Consider the following 20,241-nt stretch of genomic DNA (forward strand, 5'->3'; position numbering starts at 1 on the left):
TGCAAATGCAAGACTGAGCTCAATAAAAGGCCCTGACTCAGTTAAGAAATAATTTACTCTGCACTAATGAGAGAACCTGTCATATAGCACAGGAAAATTATTTCATTTAGCCTCAGATTAGAAATATTTCAGAAGCAAAATGGCCTACAGAGTTAAGCATTAAAATATTCATGAAAAGAGTATCTTCAAAGAGATGAATAATTATAAATGCTGTGGTTCAACATATAAATATACAGTCCTTTGCAGATAAATGTTCGGAGGTCCAGGAAATGCAGTATTTTCAAGCTCAACAATGACTTCAGGAAAGTCCGATGAACGAGTAAATACAAAGCCAAGTCATTCTTGCTAATTATCAATTATTTTTTCTCACGTGTCCCTCAACTTTTGCTATTGCACAGTAATTCCACTACGTACTGACAGTCATCTTAGCCTGTCAGGCTCCAACTAAAGGAACCAGCAAATTCTGTTAATCCTGTTTATTTTTTGACACCATTTCAGTCTAACCCTTTTCTTCCTTCCCTACTTCAAGCCTATTTCTTTACGTTGGGTCATAGCATAGTTTCCTCACTGGTCCATGTCCTTCATTGCTCTCTGCTCTTTAATTCTACCCTCTATGTTGCCACCCAAGGGAATATTAGATGAGTACAATGTTAATTTTGTGCTCAAACTCTTCAGTTGGGCCCACTGCTTAAAGGATGTGTCCAGTGTTATAGGATAGCACTTCAGAATGCCCTTCTTGAAACAGCATCCACTCATTAACTCCCTTGCCATCTGATGTCCGCTTAGGCTCTAGTGGTAATACTCTCCGAACTTTTTGTAACCCAGTGTTTTCCTTCTCACTTTCTTAAGTGCAGCTCAGCAGGATCTCCAGCTTTCTGAATCTTCAGGGTAGCTTAAGACACAACTCATCCTCTTACAGCACCCTGAGCACATGTCACCATCTATTACCAACATTCTTTGTCTGTGTGCTTGGGTCTCACCCAAGTATAGGTCCCAGAGGGCAAGAGTCACATCTAACCACCTTGATGGCACCAAACACCTTATGGAAGCTTTGAAACTAGGGACAGTAAAGAAATTGAATGGAAAGAAGTTACAGGATCGACGGATCATATGAGTTGAATATATACTTCAATTAAAATACATTTGAGTTTACACACACACACACACACACACACACACTAGAAGGTTGCTGGAAATATGTGCTTATTATAAAATATTCAATCTTACATTTTTAGGCTAAATTTCTCATTCTAAGTAATAAATTTGAGAAGAGGGAAATAAATCAAGCTAGTTTGATCTCAAATTCAAAAATTAATCTTCATTGAATATAATAGCACACATCTATGATCTCAACACTTGGAAGGCTGAAACAGGAGAACCACAAGTTTGAGTATAGTCTGAGCCTATATAGCAAAAGCCTATTTCATAACAAAAAGAAAAATAAAATTATCACTTTAGAAATACCTAACTATATTTGTGTGGCTTCTCTATAAAACAACATTCTCTATAAAACACACATTTATAGTTTGTGTGTGTGTGTGTGTGTGTGTGTCTGTCTGTCTGTCTGTGTCTGTGTGTATGCTAGTCCTGGAGCTTGAACTTAGGGACTGGGTACTGAACTTTTTTGCTCAAGTCTAGTGCTCTATAACTAAAGCCACAGTTCCACTTCCATCTTTCGGTAGTTAATTGGAGATAAGAGTCTCACCGACTTTCTTGCCTGAGCTGGCTTTGAATCACAAACTTCAGATCTCAGCCTCCTGAATAACTAAGATTATAGGTGTGAGCACCCAGCACCCAGCTGGGGCCTTTCTGTCCTCTATATAACCTTGCTTTTAAAATATACTTTGAAGATTTTGGACAGAGCAGTGAAAAAAGTCTAAAAGAAATCATATTTGTAAAAAAAATGCAGTAATGCACGTTAAGTAAAGCACTTTAATGCAGTAAAGATGCTCCTTACCAAACTATACTAACAAAAAGATGTTCTTAAAAAATAGTTTAAAACACAGTCATAATTTCACAGTGCTCTGAGAGATCAAGGAACTGCAGCTTGAGGCCAGCCCAGAATAAAGGAACATGAGACTCCATATCTCAACCAATGGCTGTGAGTGACGGCACACATCTATTATCCCAGCTAGGAGGGAAGCACAATGGCTGTGTGTACTGACACACACTTGTCATCCTGGACTAGGAGAAACACAAGTAGAAGAACTGTAGCTCAGGCTAGCCTAGGTATGAAGCTTGGCCCTACCCTGAAAACCACCCATGAAAAAAGGTGCTGAGATGTAGCGCAAGTGGTAGAGTTGCCTGCCTAGCATGTATAAGCCCTGAGTTCAATTAACTGAAAAAAGTAATTAACTTTAAAAAAGTTAAAGTTGAAATAACAAGGAAAATCAATTTTACTTTATAGGATAGAGTAGAATAGGCAGGATCTCAGGAAAGTATCATTAGTAACTGTTTCTGTACAGTTAGTATACACAAACAACCAGAATATCACTGCTTAGTCACTGCTGAAGCATGAAAATACCAGTTCAATGAACAGAAAAGTAGCAAACAGAATGACATATGGCAATACCAAAATATTGAACTTGAACATGTCACACCTAGCTCTAGTCCTTAGTAATCGAAGTACGCTGTAGGCTAGGAGCATCAACATTACCTGAGAACGTGTAGGAAACACAAGTTTCCAGACTCCGCTCAGACCTTCTGAGCCAGAATCTGCATCAAATATCCCTTGGTAAGTAAAACCTGAAAGCTACCTTAATTTTTTAGTGACTTCTGGAATTCTCCCATGTAAAATCCTAGTCAAAAAATAGCCTTCCTGTAAGTAGAAGACTTGATAAATTTTAGAACATGCATTTGGAACAAAAGAATTGAATATTGAGAACATGTCATCTACCAGCTGGCTACAGAACCACAACTCAGAGCACTGAACTGGGTCTGTTTCCGCCACATTCACCAGCATTGTTGGTTCAGTGATGGAACGCAGTAAATGCAGGATAAATGGACTGAATGAATACACTTGGGCAGACAAAGACCAAAGTGCCAGGGCCACTCTGAACAGTTGAACTCTCACTCCATGACAGGGTTAATTATGTCTTAGAGTTCACCAAAACTCTTAACCAGACTTGAGCTGGATGGAGGATGGTATTGTTTTAGGTGGTTTGTGTTTGTTTGTTTTTGGTGGTTTCTGAGGGCACAGCTGACGTTGAGTCTCAGTGCCTCACACTTGCTAGGCAAACATTTCCTTTAATCTCAATGCTTCATACTTGCTAGGAGAACATTTCCTTTAATCTTTCAAAACTTGCCTTTTTAAGAAGCCCTCCTACCAAAAAAAGTAAAAGAAAAAAGTAGAGACTGAATTAATTCTTTTTTTTCTCTAAGGCATCAAACTGAAAGGTAGATGATGTGAAGTTTGGGGAAAAAAAAGAACAGAGTTGATTTTGCAAATTGGAGAGCAAGCTTATTCACTGAGTGAGCACCCTAGAAAGACCCTAACCAAGTGCAAGAGATTTCAAAATTCTCTACTTTAAAAGTTATGTATAATATAGAGGTTTTACACACTCAAATATAGTCTCTCTGTTGAGAGAGGCCCTCCTCCACGTACCATAAATGCTCCTGCACTTGTCTATGGAATGTATGAAGAATGCAAGGTCTGAACCTTTCCTTAGCCAGTCTTATCAGGACTATGTGTGGAGCAAGTAACCTTAATTCAAGACAGCCAGCAAGGCTTTCTTGGTTCCAGACTCTCACAGTGTGAACCCCTCTCACTTTTTGTCTCCTGCAGCGCCAACACAGATGAGCCCACTGCAACCATCCCAGAGTGATATTAACTTGGGAAGAGGATCAATTCAAACCATTTCATGGCTCCTGACCCTGGTACTGAAGAAACCATTTCTCTTATCAAGATTTATCTTACCGGATCCAGGTTCTTAAACAGCAAGATGTCTTTGCAAGCCTCTTGCAATCTATTTCTTTGATCATCAGTTTTGGGATGTATAATCTAAAATGATACAAAATCATGGGAAAAAAACAGGAGTTAATACCAATCAAAATTGTTTAAGAAGCAACAGGTATGCTAGAAAGAACTGTTAGTGCTCTTGTTCATTTAGATTCACCTGAGATTCACTTCAGGTGACAGGACAATGAGCCTACTCAATAGGGAAAGTAATACAGCTTGTCAGGAGACAGTACACATCCCTCAACACAGCACTGGATTGTCTGCAACGACCAACATCCATCACATAGAACTGGATTGGCTGCATTTATCAACACGGCACTGGAAATAGGGGCCAGGAGTGTTTGTTTTTGTTTTGTCCTGGTACTGTGACATAAACTCAGGGCCTAGAAACTGTACCTTAGCTTTTGGGTGTTTTTTTTTTTTTTTTTTTGTCAGTCTTGGGGCCTGAACTCTGGGTGCTGTCCCTCAGCTCTTCAGCTCAAGGCTAGAGCTCTACTACTTGAGCCACAGCGCCACTTCTGGCTTTTTCTGCTTATGTGGTGCTGAGGAATCAAACCCAGGACCTCATGCATGCAAGGCAAGCACTCTACCACTGTGCCACCTTCCCAGCCAATACCTTGGCTTTTTTTACTCTAGGCTGGTGATTTACCACTTAGGCTACAGCTCCACTCTAGCTTTTTTTTCTAATTAACTGGAGATAGGAGTCTCACCAGCTTTCCTTCCCAGGCTAGCTTCAAACTGTGAACCTCAAATCTCAGCCTCCTGAGTAGCTAGGTGTAAGCCACTGGCACTCACTGTTTAAGTACAGCTCTCCCACCCTAGTTCATTATGAAATTATGTAAGATTGGCTAAAGAGACTCAAAAGTTCACAGCCAGTAGGGACAAGTACAAAAGGACAATATATTACAACAGCCACACTGAAAATTTAGAGATGGCCTTCATTCGTTTTCTCCTAAATTCAACAGTCTTCAAGATGTAGGTCTTTCCTTTGAAACTCAATTAACTTTCTAGAAACAAGTAAATTCTTAAATGCATATTGTACTTAATATTAAATAAATGTTTGTGTGAATTGGAGATAATTGTACCCACAGAGTGTAAGGAATTTCCAGGTGACAGCGAGCAACTGTATATCCTGAAAGATAGTGATGTTCATGGTAAAACTGAATCAAAAAAACTGCTGATACATTCATTTATTTTTTCTCTCTCTCATACACACACACACACACACACACACACACACACACACACACACACACACACACACACACACACACACACAGGGTCTTGTTATATAGCCCTATATGATTGAAGGCCAGCCTTCAATCCTCCAGCCTCCATCCCTTGAGTGCTGGAGTTATAAGCAAGGGCTATCATGCCTGGTATAAATCGCTCATTTTAGAGTAAACTCAGAAGAAACCAATATTCTACAGTCTCACTAAACTTTTATTCCAAAAGGATGAAGACTGCAGAATGTCCTCTGTAAGAGTGTCTTGTAAACTCTTCGAGTCTTTCTGGCCTAAGAGAAGGCTAAAGATATCTACAAATAAAGCTGCGCTTTGTTTTGTTGCTGTTTTTAAGTTAGTAATAAAACTTGAACTCAGAGCCTGGTGCTGTTCCTAAGCTTTTCTGTCAAGGCTAGTGCTCTATCACTTTAAGCCATAGCTCAATATCTGGTTTTCTGACAGCTAATGGAGGTAAGAGTCTCACGGACTGGCTTTGAACCACAATCCTCAGATCTCAACCTCCTGTGTAGCCAGGATTACATGTATGAGCCACGAGGGCTCAGATTACAAATAAAGTTTAATGGAGCACTGGCATTTTATTTTATTTATTTGCTTTGTGACCAATTTTAAGCTACAATAGCAGAGCTGAGTAGCTGTAAGAGACTTTGTAATCCCAAAACCTAAAATACTGACTTTTTGAAAATAGTGAATTTTAGTTAAAAGAAAATCACAACGGAAGTTTGGCAACTCCGGCTCCCCTGAAGAAAGAGAATTAGAAAAACAATTAATATAGTTTACTTATACAGTTCTTTGAAGAAGACTGAGTTATCTTGTGACACAAATTTGTACAAGATTATTTTCATATCGTCCAACCCATTCTTCATAGCGTTGAAAGTAATCTCTCTTTTTTAAATTTTTTATTGTGAAATTACCGTACAGAGGGGTTACAATTACACGGGCAAGGTAACAAGTTTTACATTTCTTATCAAGCATTGTTGCCTCTCCTTTGTTTCTCCTTCCCATCTTCAGAAAGCAATCTTTTAAAAGATTTAACCAGTATCTGCTTTGGCAACACATATACCAAAATTGGAGCAATACAGAGATTAGCATGGCCCCTGAGCAAGGATGACATGAAAATTCATGAAGTGTTCCATATTTTTATATTTTTTCTTTCTTGGGATTGTTTCTAACATATTTATAAGATGGTTTCTTTGTTGCTTTGTATGTCCCTCCCCCACAGTATAACCCCTGCCTTCATTGTATTTGTTTTTGGTATAATTTGTGGAGGGGAAGGGAAAAAAGAAATTGTTTAACTAGGGATACAGGTGGACCCATTGCAACAATAAGATGTACAAGTCATTATGTCGAAAAACAAACTTTACAACTTTGGTGGAGGGGGAAATGGGAAGGGGAAACAAAGGAGGAGGCAACAATGCTTGATAAGAAATGTACTCATTACCTTGCTCATGTAATTGTAACCCCTCTTATGGTATTTTCGCAAAAAAAAAGTAGAGATAATAATGTTAAAAAAAAAAAAAGAACACCCCAGCCTGCCAGACATGGTTCAGTCCTATAATCCCAGCTACTAGGAGGAGGAGGAGGTAGGATAATCAACTTCAGTCCCAGACTGGCCCCAGGCAAAACTGTAAGCCCCTACAAGAAAAACACAGTAAAGCAAAAGGACTGGGGGCATTGTACAAGGCCTTGAGGTCCATCCTCAATACTGTAAAAACAAAACCAAAACAAACACCCCCTTCTCCAGCTTCAAAATGCAATGGACTCCATCATGTCTGTAGGTGCCCTTTGTTTTATATATAATAAGTTATCTGATTTGGGGAAGGGAAGAGGAATCACAGAAATCATGGGAGGAAGGGTGAAAATGCAACAGACTAGACTCACTAGACATTATGTTGGAAATGAACTTTACAACTTAAGAGAGGAGGGGAGTTGGGGAGGAGAGAAAGTGGGAGAAAATAAGGGACACGGTAACACTGTTGGAAAAAAAATGTACTCATTACCTTATTACTTATGTAACTATAACTCCTCTGCACATCACCTTTACAATAAAATGTGTGTGTGTGTATACACATACACATATATACATATATATGTGTATACCCATACATATATATGTATATATGTGTATATACATATACACACATATATATACATACATATATATGTATATATGTGTATATACATATACACACATATATATACATACATATATGTATATATGTGTATATACATATACACACACATATATATACATACATATATATGTATATATGTGTGTGTATATATACATATACACCCATATATATACATACATATATATGTATATATGTGTATGTGTATATACATATACATACATATATGTGTGTATGTGTATATATACACATATATGCATATATTATGTATGTGTATATATACATATATGTATATATACCAGTGGTTTAGGGTTTTAATTCTTACCCTGTTTCTCTGCATCTTTAGCATTTCCTGTTCTTAAGTGCCCATTGATTTACTTTGTTTATATCTGCTCTAGACTCTAAGCTCCTAGGACTTGTTCATCTTGCTCACTACTGTACAACTGGCCAGATATACAGAAGGCTTCCAAAGAAATTCTGTGGAAAATAATACATACCCCACTCTTAAACTCTCCCAGGTTATGCAAGCTAGATACATACAACCCTTAAATTCTTATTAAAAGTATTCCAACTAAAACTTACTGTTTTCCACAATGACTCATAAGTAGTTATATTTTCTTTGAATTTATATCAGAAAATAAATACCCATGTATACTAGAGATTTGAGGATCTGGTAATTATCCCAGAAATAATATTGAATATCTAAATGCTGTGTCATCTACAAAACACAATACAGATTTTCCTCACAGTTTCCAATTATCTGCCTAGATTGAATAAATCCTAAGGGCTATAATTTAGATTGCTTTCTAGTTTCTAAGACAATATATATATATATATATATATATATATATATATATAGTCTTTATTAATGTCTAGAGAAAAGAACATTCAACCTAAATGAGAAACTAAAGCACTTTATTATAATCATTACCATCCAATTAATATATGAATTACAAAAAAAGCTTTAAAGAGGTATGGGTGGGCAGTCTTTAAGTAAATGCCCAACCACATAACCATATCCTCCTGTAGGCCTGCCTACCCCCTTGTTTATTAGTAGTCTTGAGTAGCCACATTCATTTGCCAACCATGGCTCAATTCTCATCACCACTGGGTTTATCCGAAACTCTTGGGAAAACTGAATTTTGAACTGAGAGACACAGCAATAGAGAGAATAGAAGCCAGGTGCTTTCCAAAGACAACATTCAAGTCCTGAACTCCTGCTGCTGAAGCTGAATTACTGCAGAGGTGCCTGCTTGCCACAACCTCACCTTTTCCAAATTGGTCTCTAAGCATCTGCCCAATAAACTCTCCCCAGTATTTTCTTTCTTATGTTTAATCTCCATTTGATTGGGTTCTACTATGCACTCAAGTGAATCTTAATTGGGATAATTAGTTTGCATAAGCCAACACTTCACTCTCATACATTCAACAGTAGCTAAACTCCCTCTGCATATTGTATTCAAACTGTACCGTGAAGTGCTCTTACTTTATTATTTATTTGTTTTTGTATGTCAGTTCTGGTGCTTGAACTCAGGGCCTGGGCACTGTCCCTGAGCTTTTTTACTCAAGACTGGCACTCAACCATGTGAACCACATTTTTACCTCCAGTTTTTTGCTGGCTCATTGGAGATAAGAGACTCATGGTCTTTCCTACTGGGGCTAGCTTCAATACATAATCCTCAGATCTCATCCTCCTGAGTAGCTAGTATAATAGGTGTGAGCACAGGTGCTCACACCTATTTTTTTAGAAACTAATTTGAACTACCTGATCAAACTTATCTCAATTTTGAGATTGTATCAATGTATGGAAACTTTGAATGTTTCAGACAGATGCATAAAGTGTATGATACTAAAAGTTGAGTTTAAGACTGCATAAGGGGCTTTACAGTATATCACAGATTAGTGATAAATCTCTTGATTTTTAAAGCAACACTATTTCCAGGCTGGGATTTGTGGGCTTCATCAAAATAATTTAAGTTGTACTGGTAAGAAATGATTCCTGGGGTTGGGAACTCCTATGGACACAGGGACAAAATGAGCCTTAAAGATCCAAGTTATAAGGCACCCAATCTTCCTACCACTAGATTCTCCTATCTCAGGAGGTCTCATGATGGAATGATGTACCTGCTATGTGCTTTTCTATATTAACAGTCAATCTCACTGAAGTGTTTTTTGAGAGCTACATACAGAGGTTTTTGTTTATGCTGTGTGTGTGTGTGTGTGTGTGCGTGTCCGTGTGCGTGTGTGTGTGTGTGTGTGTGTGTGTGTGATGGCTCTGGGGTGTAAACTCAGGGCCTGAGTTTAAACACCTTACTAACTAAGCAGGTGTTCTACCACTTACGCTGCTCAGCCAGCCCATTTTGGCATTGGTTATATTAAAAAATTGGGTCTCACTTTATGCCTGGGCCAGCTTGTGCTGAAAACCTATTTGCGCTCGCCTTTGTCATTGGGATGACAGGAATGTTCCACTGCTCCAAGCCATTTTGTTTCAGCCTAGCATCAAGCTTTGGTCAAGATGGACTCTCTTGAATGTTTATGCCAGAGTTGGCCTTGAACTACAATCCCTAATCTCTGCCTCCCAAGTAACTAGTATTACAGGCTGGAAGTCTCCAAGCCTGGGTTCTGTTTTCAGGTCAAAGAAACAAAGTTTCTTACATTACTATCTTCTGTTTGCAGACACAGTTTACTTTTTACTAAATAAATAAAAGTAGAACCTGAAAGACACAACTTAAAAACAATATCAAATCATATTAGACAAATTCTTGTAAAAGTCTGGGCTTCCAAGAAATCAGTGAATGTGGAAAATATCAAAACACACAGACTTAAAAAGTCTTAACTGTTGTGCTGACTCTTCAGATATAATTTTATCGTCAGGTTTGTTTCAGAGTAAGTTTCTGTTGTTATCCATTAATAGGAGCAGAGGGTCTTTCCCAGAAATTTTTTTTACTATGTAATAAAAATAACACCGTGTAAGAAAAATAACACTGTAACTATAAAAAGAGATAGCTGAAAACATTCTTGAGTCCGAGAATATACTCTGCAAAAAAAGAAAACTGCAACTGCAGTGAGCACTATGCTCCTGTTTCTTTTTATTCAGAGATGCTTCTTAGATAAAAATGGTTCTACAGAATTTGAAGTACAAGCAGACTGAGATAAAATTTATGAAAAGATATAGATAAAATAATTCCACTGTTTCTGCTGTGAACCTGTATGCCTGTTAACATCTTCTCTGTGATTATTTCCTTTACAAAGCACAAGAGTATTGATTCTTCAGTAAATTACATACCCTGGACTCCGCATCATCTTCTTCTTCATCAGGATTATAAGCTTCTGCGCATACTATAAATATAAAAATGGACACTGTAAACATTCACTCATAAAACACTATAATGAACATATCCTTAAAAACTAATGAACAGAAAGAGGGTCAAAGTGTATAAAACCTAAAATTCCAGAGAAAGCAATTTACTCCCCAAAACTCATTCATATAGTATCGTCTGAGAATATAAAGGGTATTTTAAGACACTGACAATTGTATTTTGCTTTCTCCTGCTCAATGTAATGCATCTTTGTGTTTGCCTCCACTGTCCCATAACCAATGTGTAAAGAAGCTTCTATAACACCCAAGAGTTGGATGGCATTGCTTACAATCTTTACCAATTTAAAAAGAAAAGATTCAAAGATTTAAAATTTATTAAAATTGAACCACGGTCATGTTTATAGACTGATTATATTTTTTCTTTTGTTCCTATCTGTGAAGTTTTTGGTTTCTGTTTTTACTTTGATCAATTTTTAAATAACATATCTGTTGGAATGTTCATCATCCTTTCATCCAATTTGCTTGTTAGTAATTATTACAAAGCTTTTTACTGTTTGCTTATGCTTACTGCAAGTGATAGGAACTGAAGAAGGAAATGCTCCAATGCAGTTTACTCAACATTAATGATCACATTACTGTCACTACTGTGAGCTCAGACACCATTTTCTCACTTGCTAATCCCAAGAATTGTTTCTTTTCTTAGTTTTTTGTTTTTTTCCAGTCAGTTGTGGGGCACTGTCCCTACGCTCTTCAGCTCAAGGCGAGCACTCTACCTCTTGAGCCATACTTCCCGTTTTCTGGTGGATAACTGGAGATAAGAGTCTAACAGACTTTCCAGCCCTGGCTGGCTTTGAACCAGGATCCTCAAATCTCAGCCTCCTGAGTACCTACGATTACAGGTGTAAGCCCCCAGTGCCTGGCTCTTTTCTGTTTTTTTGAAGGTTTTTTTTTTTTTACTTTTAGTCTGTGTCCATAAGAGACTTATTTATGCATAAAAATGGAAAGAACTGGATGGTTGCAAGGCTGATGAATGTCTTATGAGAGTCTCAGGCTGGTAACTATCCTCACCATTAGTACCAGAGCTAACACAAAACCTACATCTGCCTTCTTCTTTATTCACCTGTAACCACTGTTCTTAACCAGGACCTACTTCATCCTCCACTTCATCCTCCACAGCAGAGTTCTGACAATATCTGGAAACACTGATTGTTTTAACTGAGGCTAGGAGAGCAGCTATTGGCTTCCATGGAGTTCAGGTTAGGGATGCTGCTAAGCATCCTTTAATGAACAGTATAGTCCTCAGGCATCCCTGTACTAAACAAAGCATTATCTGGTCCCAAATGTCAATCTTTTATATTACTTTATTCAACTCCACTTAAAAGATGAAGGACTAGGCACAGAAAGGTGAGGATTGTACATCTCGATAACGAACAGACTGATATGCAAACTTAGGAGTGTCTTGCCTCCAAAGTCCTTCCTCTCAATCACTGTTATTCACTTGCGTGCTTGATGAATTTATTGACACAATGCCTGGACTTCAGCCTTGAGCATCAGAAATCCAGCAGAAGCAGACCTGTCATGGGAACCCCCCATTAAGGATCCTCACTGAGATAGCTAACCAGACTGTCACATTAGTAGCTAACTTCTTGAAGCAACATGGAGTCAGCAAGACCAGCCAGTTCTCTCCCTGTAGGAAGACACAGAAGAGCCAAATCACAATTAAAAGGCTGCTTGGAGAACAGGATCTGGGAAGCTACGGAGTCTGTCACATAAATGGAATGTCATATGACATTAGGCTGGCCAGCCTGAGGTATCCACACACACAGACTACAGATGGCCCTGCTAATGCGCTGGGATGCTTTAATTGGTTGGCTGCAACTCTCCAGAGGGCACAAGGACATCTACTTCTCCTTAGCTTCCTGTCTCCACTAACTGAATAGGCAGGGCTGCTACATAATTTGGTAGGACCCAGCACAAAAAGAAAACAGGGGCTCCACATTCACAAATTCAGATTTTTCAGAAAAGGCAGTAGAGAATTAAACCAAATGTAAGTGACATACGTATGACTAAGAAGCGCATCGAAGTGGCCTAGTTCACAAATCAACACAAGACAAGTTAGCATAGTAGATAATAGAATACTTGGAGGTTTCTTTGAGCAGTACTGAGGTTTGAACTCAGGGCCAGATGCTTACCAAGCAAGTACTCTTTGAACCATACCTCCAAACTTGGTTTTTCTTGTTATTTTTGAGATAAGAGTCCCATTTCCTGTCTGAGCTCCCACTTACATGTGACCAACCAGGGCTAGGCTTCCTGGTAGCTAGGATAGCTCTTCATTGAAATGGGGACTCATATACTTTCTATCCATATCATGTGACACATTAATATTGATCTTACATTGTATTGATCTCACATCAGTGTTGATCTCACAGAACATCCTAATTCTCTTGATTTATAATCTGCTAACCACTAAATCCTAACTAAGCATAAATGGGGGAAGACTCTATTAAATTCTAAATTGCTTATTTATCTTTCCAGTTGTATTTATTACTTAAAACTGATGGAATAGTGTGTGTGGGCTATCTGGTTCACTACACACTATTTGTACAAGACTATAAATACTTCTTGGCATTCATGTTTCACTTGGTTCATCACTTTAGAACTCACTTCTTACAGCCAATTCAAAAGCAAACACTGCAATTTTGTAAAAGGTACCTTTCAGCTTAACAGCTTCCTCTAACTGGAGCTATCCCTTCGCTCCAGCTCCCACTAAAAGGCCAGATCAAGAATCATATCATGGGTTGGGATACAGTTCAGTGGTGCAGAGCTTGCCTCACCTCTGAGGTCCTGAGTTCTATCCCAAGCACTGTAAACAATGTCACACCTTGATTTCGTCCTCTCCCTACACAGCTAACTTAGAAGCCTCCACTTCTGTGCTCATCGTCTGGTCTCCCCCAACACAGCACAGGAGCTCACTGCTATTACTTACCATACTGTATCTTCCAAATATATTACAATCTGTTTGGCTCTCCAGACTGGGACTATCTGTGTTTTCCTCTTTATTTTTATATTGTACCTGAACCAACATTTCTTGACATAATGCACATTTGATTGAATAATGAACAAATAAGCTTATGAAGTCTTTAAGAATGAAGACAATAAAGACAATAACTGACTTCAAACATGAATGGATGGAAGGAGAGAAAGAGGGAACAAGAAAGAGAGGAAGGGAGGGAAGGAGGAAGGGAAAAAGGAAGGGATGAAGGCAGGCAGGCAGGCAGGCAGGAAGAGACTGCTGTGGGTTAAAATGTCTTACATTTTTTGTGCAAGAAGTGAGGGGTAGGAAGTGGCGCAGTGGCTCAAGTGGTAGAGCGCTAGCCTTGAGCTGAAGAGCTGAGGGACAGAGCCCAGGCCCAGAGTTCAGGCCCCATGACCAACAAAAAAAGAGAAAAGAAATGGGGGGGTAAAAAAAAGAGTAAGATAGTAAGAGATAAACAAAGGAGGAGGTAACAATGCTCGACAAGAAATGTACTCATTACCTTACACATGCAACTGAAACCCTTCTGTACAGCATCTTTACAATAAAATAAAATTTAATATTTAAAAAATGAGTGAAATTAAGTGCCTCAGTCTACTCACTGAAAGGCCTGGTCCAGAGATTAGAAACTCGGAGAATATTTATGCAATATATAAATGAATGACAGGCTCTATGTCTGGATGACCAATCAAACCAAGGTATCCACATAACTTGCGCTGCATCTTGTATTTTTTCTGAAATGTATCTATTTGCCTTGTCCTTTTTAAGCACTCTGAAATTTAGCATGGAACTATTTATTTTATTCTTTGGCAATTCAACAGTAGTGAGAAGTGGGCTTTGTTTTTCAAACTTTACACTCAATTTTTTCTGTCATAGCATATATAAATATATATACAGCATATATATAAGTGAATACCATATTGGTTGTTGAGCACAGTCCAAGGATTAAAGCAGATCCCCACACTGCAGAGGACTGTACACTGAAATAGCCAGACAACTGCCACAGACTCAGAACAAATGGGAACACAAGAACTACACTGACTGTCTTGTAGAACTTGGCCTTCAGTCTTTTCATACACTAGAAACAAAGGCTATACCAGTTCTCAACATTTTCACCAAGACTTGGCTTCACTTTGTTGCTGATTCTTGAAATTAAGTACTCTCAAAACAACTCTTTATTAAACACCAATATACAAACCATATTGGCACCCTGACTAATAAGGAATGAAGAACTGTATGAAACACTGGGTACTCAGCTCTGACACAGGAATGCACAGTTTGTCCTCCATAAATATTTACTGGAAGAACCAAAGACAAATCTAGCCTATACAGAAGGACTGTGTTGTGTGGTTTGGAGACCTTCAGTCTAGAAAAAGAAAATACTCTATACAATATACAGAAGTGAACTGTCCATGTTCTCAATACACAAAGGTTTCTAGCATACTTATTTCAATAATAATTAGCTTAAAATAAGCAATTATAAAAGCACAGGTTTATCAGACAACAGAGTTCTGGCTCAATACAGTTAAACTTGGCTTACTGAAGTAAAAATACCTTCCTACAAAAGGAAAGAAAATTTCCTTTAATAAATACCAGGTTGAGACATGTGCCTCAACCCAGGAAAAAATGGTTCGTAAAGCAAAAAACAGAATCTTATTTATTTATTTAGTCAGTCATGGGCATGAACTCTGGGCCTGGGTGCTGTCCTTCAGCTCTTCAGCTCAAGGCTAGCACTCTACCACTTGAGCCACAGCACCACTTCCAGCTTTTTCTGTTTATGTGGTGCTGTGGAATTGAAATCAGGGCCTCATGCATGCAAGGCAAGTGCTCTACCACTGAGCCACCTTCCCAGCCCTGATTCTTTTTAAATAAAGCACAAATTATATTGAACACACACATACATATATATGTATATGTATTATGTATGATAGATGATAGATTATAGATAATATCTATGCAATAAAATCTCATTGAGGGAGGGAAGTCTACAAGGAGATGAGAAGCTCGATAATGAAAAGACTGGGAAACAATGGTATAAAATACAGCAATTACAGGTAAGTGAAGGAAGATGCACAGTGACAGGTGCCCCCTTCCCCATCATTCACCTTTCCGCTCTGGTCATTTGGTGTATGTTATTCTCATACACTAGTAATGATCTCAAGCTTGAATTCACAGAGCAGAGACATTTGGAGAACATGCCCCAGATAAACAGGTTCACATTTTGATCTCAAATCATCTTCAAGCAAAAGGTCTAATTTTATTCTTTATGAATCTGCTGGCTTCCAATGCTTATAATCTTAGCTTTCAGGAGACTGAGACCTTGAGGGGTCAAAGTATAAGGCCAGTCCAAGCAGAAAAATATATGTCTCCATCTCCAAAATAATGAGCAATTAAATCAAGCTACAGGCATGGCTGCTGAATGAGTGTGAGGCATGAGTTCAAACCCCAGTATATATATATTTTTTTCTTGAAATGCATGGGTGACAAAGAATAAAGAAATGATGTACAAATTTATAAATGTGTAAGAATGGGTTTCATATATTCTTTTGTTATACATTATAAACAACATGCAACAGACCTGGAAGATCACAGTAGTGACATATAAAGTACCGTGGGAACACAGAGGAGGGAGGAGCACCCAGCTGCATGAAGACCAGAAAAGAAGATGGTGTCACAGTGATGGAACTCCCTAAATAGTTTTTAGACAGTTGGACGAAGATTACTGAGGAAAGAGAGCCCTTAGTACCCTGTAGTACTCCCAGGGATCACTGGCACACAGTAAAAGTTAACATTATGTGGCAGAAAAAAAATCATTATTTTGGTTGGACACGCAGACGCTGCATGGCAGGTTAGACTAGCTTCATGGCAGGACATAGCTTCAAGTCTCAGTAACTAGAAACAGCATCAGTTTATTTCTTGCTCACAAGAAATAAGGTATGTCCATCTCAGGACAGTGGGTACTTTGTTCTCTGTGGCTGTCACTGAGGGCTGCAGACTGACAGGGCCTCCACAATCTGGAAAGCCACAAGGCCCTGAAGGAAGGGCAAACTGCTCACTAACTCCCAAGGAAGTGGCAAAAGCAACACATGTCACTTTATAAGTGCCATGATCACAGCCAACTTCAGAAAAATGGGGAAACACAATATTGCCACAACCACAGAAGCGGAGAAACCCAGAATACTATCATCAGTCCTGATGATCACCAAAGAACCCAGCTGGTAGCTCTAACTCAAGATGTCTCCCTTCCTTCCACTCCCTTCCCTTCCTATACTCTCTCTTCCTGCCTTTCCTTCCATTCCCTTCCTTTCTCTCCCCATCCCACAGGCTAGAAGGCAAATGGAGGAAGGACTGATATTAACCTCACAGTCTACTAAAAAACAGGGAAGATGGGGCTGGGAAGGTGGCTCAGTAGTAGAGCACTTGCCTTGCATGCATGAGTCCCTGGGTTCGATTCCTCAAAACCACATAAGCAAAAAATAAAAAGCCGGAAGTGGCGCTGTGGCTCAAGTGGTAGAGCTCTAGCTTTGAGCTGAAGAGCTGAGGGACAGCGCCCAGTCCCAGAGTTCAGGCCCCACAACCGGACCCCCCCCCCCATACACACACAAAAAAAAAAAACCAGGGAAGGGCTATAGCTCAGTAGCAGAGCATGTACACATGGCCCTGAGTTGAGCCCAAATGGGGAGATAAAGGAATAAGAAAAAAGAAAAGGAAAGGAAAAAAGTTGTGAACTTCATATTTTTTCTACTTCTTGAATCAAAAGATTGAAATATTATACACGTGTAATATTTCACTAGGGAGGTAGAGCAGCAAGAGTGGAGCTGTGGCTCAAATGGCAGAGCTTCAGTTTTGATCATAAGCAAAACAAGGAAGAGCATGAGGCTCTGAGTTCAAACCCAGTACTGTCACAATAAATAAATAAGGATGCACAGAGAATCCCAAGTTCAAGATCAGCCTGAATCAAACAGAAAGACACAAAGATCCTGTCTCAAAACCAAAAGCTATATCCACTCTGATATAGGCCATACACACACACAGATATATAAACATACATATGCCATAAAAAAGAATGGTATAAATATATTCTTTAGCTATGTTGAAGAAATTCTATATATTTCACATTAAAGAGTAGGTATCTGATTCCTAAATCACCCATGTTTATGTCAAAAGAGTTGCAACTATCAAATATTTAATCATCTAACCCTGACTTGGTGACTGTACTTGACTGCCTCTCCCCATGTGATCGATCAGGTGTGCTTTAAGACTCTCACCCACAAACCACCTGCTTAATCCCTCTCAAACTTTTAAACCTACCTTCCTGATTAGATTGGTTCCCAAATCATACCAAATATATAATTACCAATTCTAAGAATTTTCTGTGTGAATGTGTGTGTTTTCTGGGGCTTAAACTCAGGACCTAGACATTGTTTCTGAGGTTTTTTGCTCAAGGCTAGCATTCTACCACTTCCAGTTGTTTTTTTCCTTATTGTTAATTAAAGAGTCAGACTTTCCTGCCCAGGCTGGCTTTGAACCTCAGTCCTCAGATCTCAGCTTCCTGAGTAGCTAAGATTACAGGCTTGAGTCACCAGTGCCTAGCCATAAAATTTTTTGTTATCTCCACTGTAAACATTCTATCATCTTGTAAACATGCTAAATATTTCAAGTATTTTTGTTAAGAAAGATGTCATTATCTCTTACAAAACTATTATATTTGTTGCTGCTTAACAACAACAAAATAAAACTTCAAAATAGACTTGATTCTTTTTTATGTTTTTCTGTTTCTAATGACAAGTTTCCTCCACATTTATACCACTCCTCTTTCAAGTGACTGAAGAATCAAGAACTACTTACAACTCACAAATAGGCTTTCATGTTCATAACTCTATTAGAATGGGTATTGCTGGTATAAATAAACAGTAACAGTGCTCTAAGCAAATAAAAATTTACATACTATGGTTGCTTTCTTTTTTTATCATTAAAGCTACAGAAGCCAATAACATATCTAAAGTTTCAAAAATGCTTCTCAAAGCTGCGTGCAGTGGCTCACATCTGCAATCCTAGCTACTCAGGAGGCTGAGGCTAGAAAAGAACTGAATAGAAATTACATTTGCACTTAGCTCACAATGAACTAGTAAAGATTTCTGAGCATTGTATTTAATAGACGTTATAGATTTTAAGAAATTGATAGCCAAAGAGAAATCAAATAGAATTCTGATCCTTTGGTTTAAACATCAAGAGATAGCTTCCCAAGTCTGTACAAATATATTTTGCATTGTTCAAGTGATATGATCATCTCCTGACATTTTGTTTGGTCTGAAGCCTTCAGTCATATTAAACTAAATGAAACTACAATTGATAGTGAAATAATACAGCCTCATTTATCAAAGTTTAAATTTTAGTAGATAGTAGATTTAGAAGCACTTCAGGCTTCTGAATAATTTTGTTAATTATTCAGAATTCTATTTGAGTACTTCTGTTTTGGAAACAAATGGTGCCTAATGAACACAGAGGAGAGAATTAGAACAGAAACACTACCCAGATTCTTTTAATTTACTACTACATTTTCAGAACAAGTATCATTTCACTAACAAGTATCATTTCACTAGACTGTTTTAGGTCAGGCAACTGGGCCTTAATACAGCTAGGATTATTGAGAAATGGCTTAGTCAATGCTTAGCTTTACAGATTTAGAAATGCCACTGTCAGATAGCAGCATTAGAGGAATATCTCTGAATCAAAACATCTGTGTGACTGTCACAAATCTAAGAAGAATTCTGATGCTATTAAGTATTACCAACTTGTTTTAGAACAATACATAACAAAACAACAAATGACTTGATATGAGATATATTAAAGTGAATGTAATTCAATCTGGCTTATTCATTATTTAAAGTCAAAAGAAATAAATTCACTTAAATAACCTACTAGAAAACATTTTCTTCCTAAAGAGAAAAAAATCAATTTCCATTTCTTGTTCTTTATTTTTATTTTACCTTTTAGTTTAATTGTGTATATGAGTGTGTGTGTATATGCTGGTACTGGGACTTAAACTCAGGCCCTCACATTCTTGCTCAGCTTTCTCGTTCACAAATGGTGTTCTACCTGAACCACACGTTTTGCTGGTCAACTGGAGATGGAGTTTCCTGAACTTTTCTGCCTGGGATGGCTTGGAACTTTGAGCCTCCAGATCTCAGCCTCCTGAATAGGTAGAGTTGCAGGCATGTACCACTTGGCATTCAGCCCTAACATTCTTTTTTTTTTTTAACTGTTACTTCTTCAATTCAGGATCTCTATTGATACTAGTAAGGTGAAAACTGACAAATACTAAAGTTTTGAAAATACCAACAAGTGCTAATGGCTGGTGTCTGATATGGTCAGCATAGCGGTTTTATCAGCTTTGCTTCAATAATTGCATTGAGAAGACACAAGAAAAGCAAAGCATACACTCCTGCATATATACATACATGCATATATACACTGGCCTGGAGGAATTCTAAGGGGAGAGCTCCAACCAGTATCATACAGTTTTGCTGCTGCTGTAGAACCAGCAATTTAACTGC

General features: G+C 38.2%; 1 protein-coding gene across 1 annotated transcript in view; it reads right to left on the reverse strand.

Moving 5' to 3' along the window:
* The window catches only part of Prkar2b (protein kinase, cAMP-dependent, regulatory, type II, beta), a 167,959-nt gene that overhangs the window by 25,961 nt on the left and 121,757 nt on the right, over positions 1–20,241 (reverse strand). The window contains exons 3-4 of the mRNA XM_013034718.1: positions 10,618–10,670; positions 3,917–4,000 (exon numbers count right to left, since the gene is read on the reverse strand). Coding sequence (XP_012890172.1) covers positions 3,917–4,000; positions 10,618–10,670 — 137 coding nt within the window. The remainder of the gene's footprint in view (positions 1–3,916; positions 4,001–10,617; positions 10,671–20,241) is intronic.

Source organism: Dipodomys ordii, unplaced genomic scaffold, assembly GCF_000151885.1.
Source record: "Dipodomys ordii isolate 6190 unplaced genomic scaffold, Dord_2.0 Scaffold195, whole genome shotgun sequence".
Classification (NCBI taxonomy): domain Eukaryota; kingdom Metazoa; phylum Chordata; class Mammalia; order Rodentia; family Heteromyidae; genus Dipodomys; species Dipodomys ordii.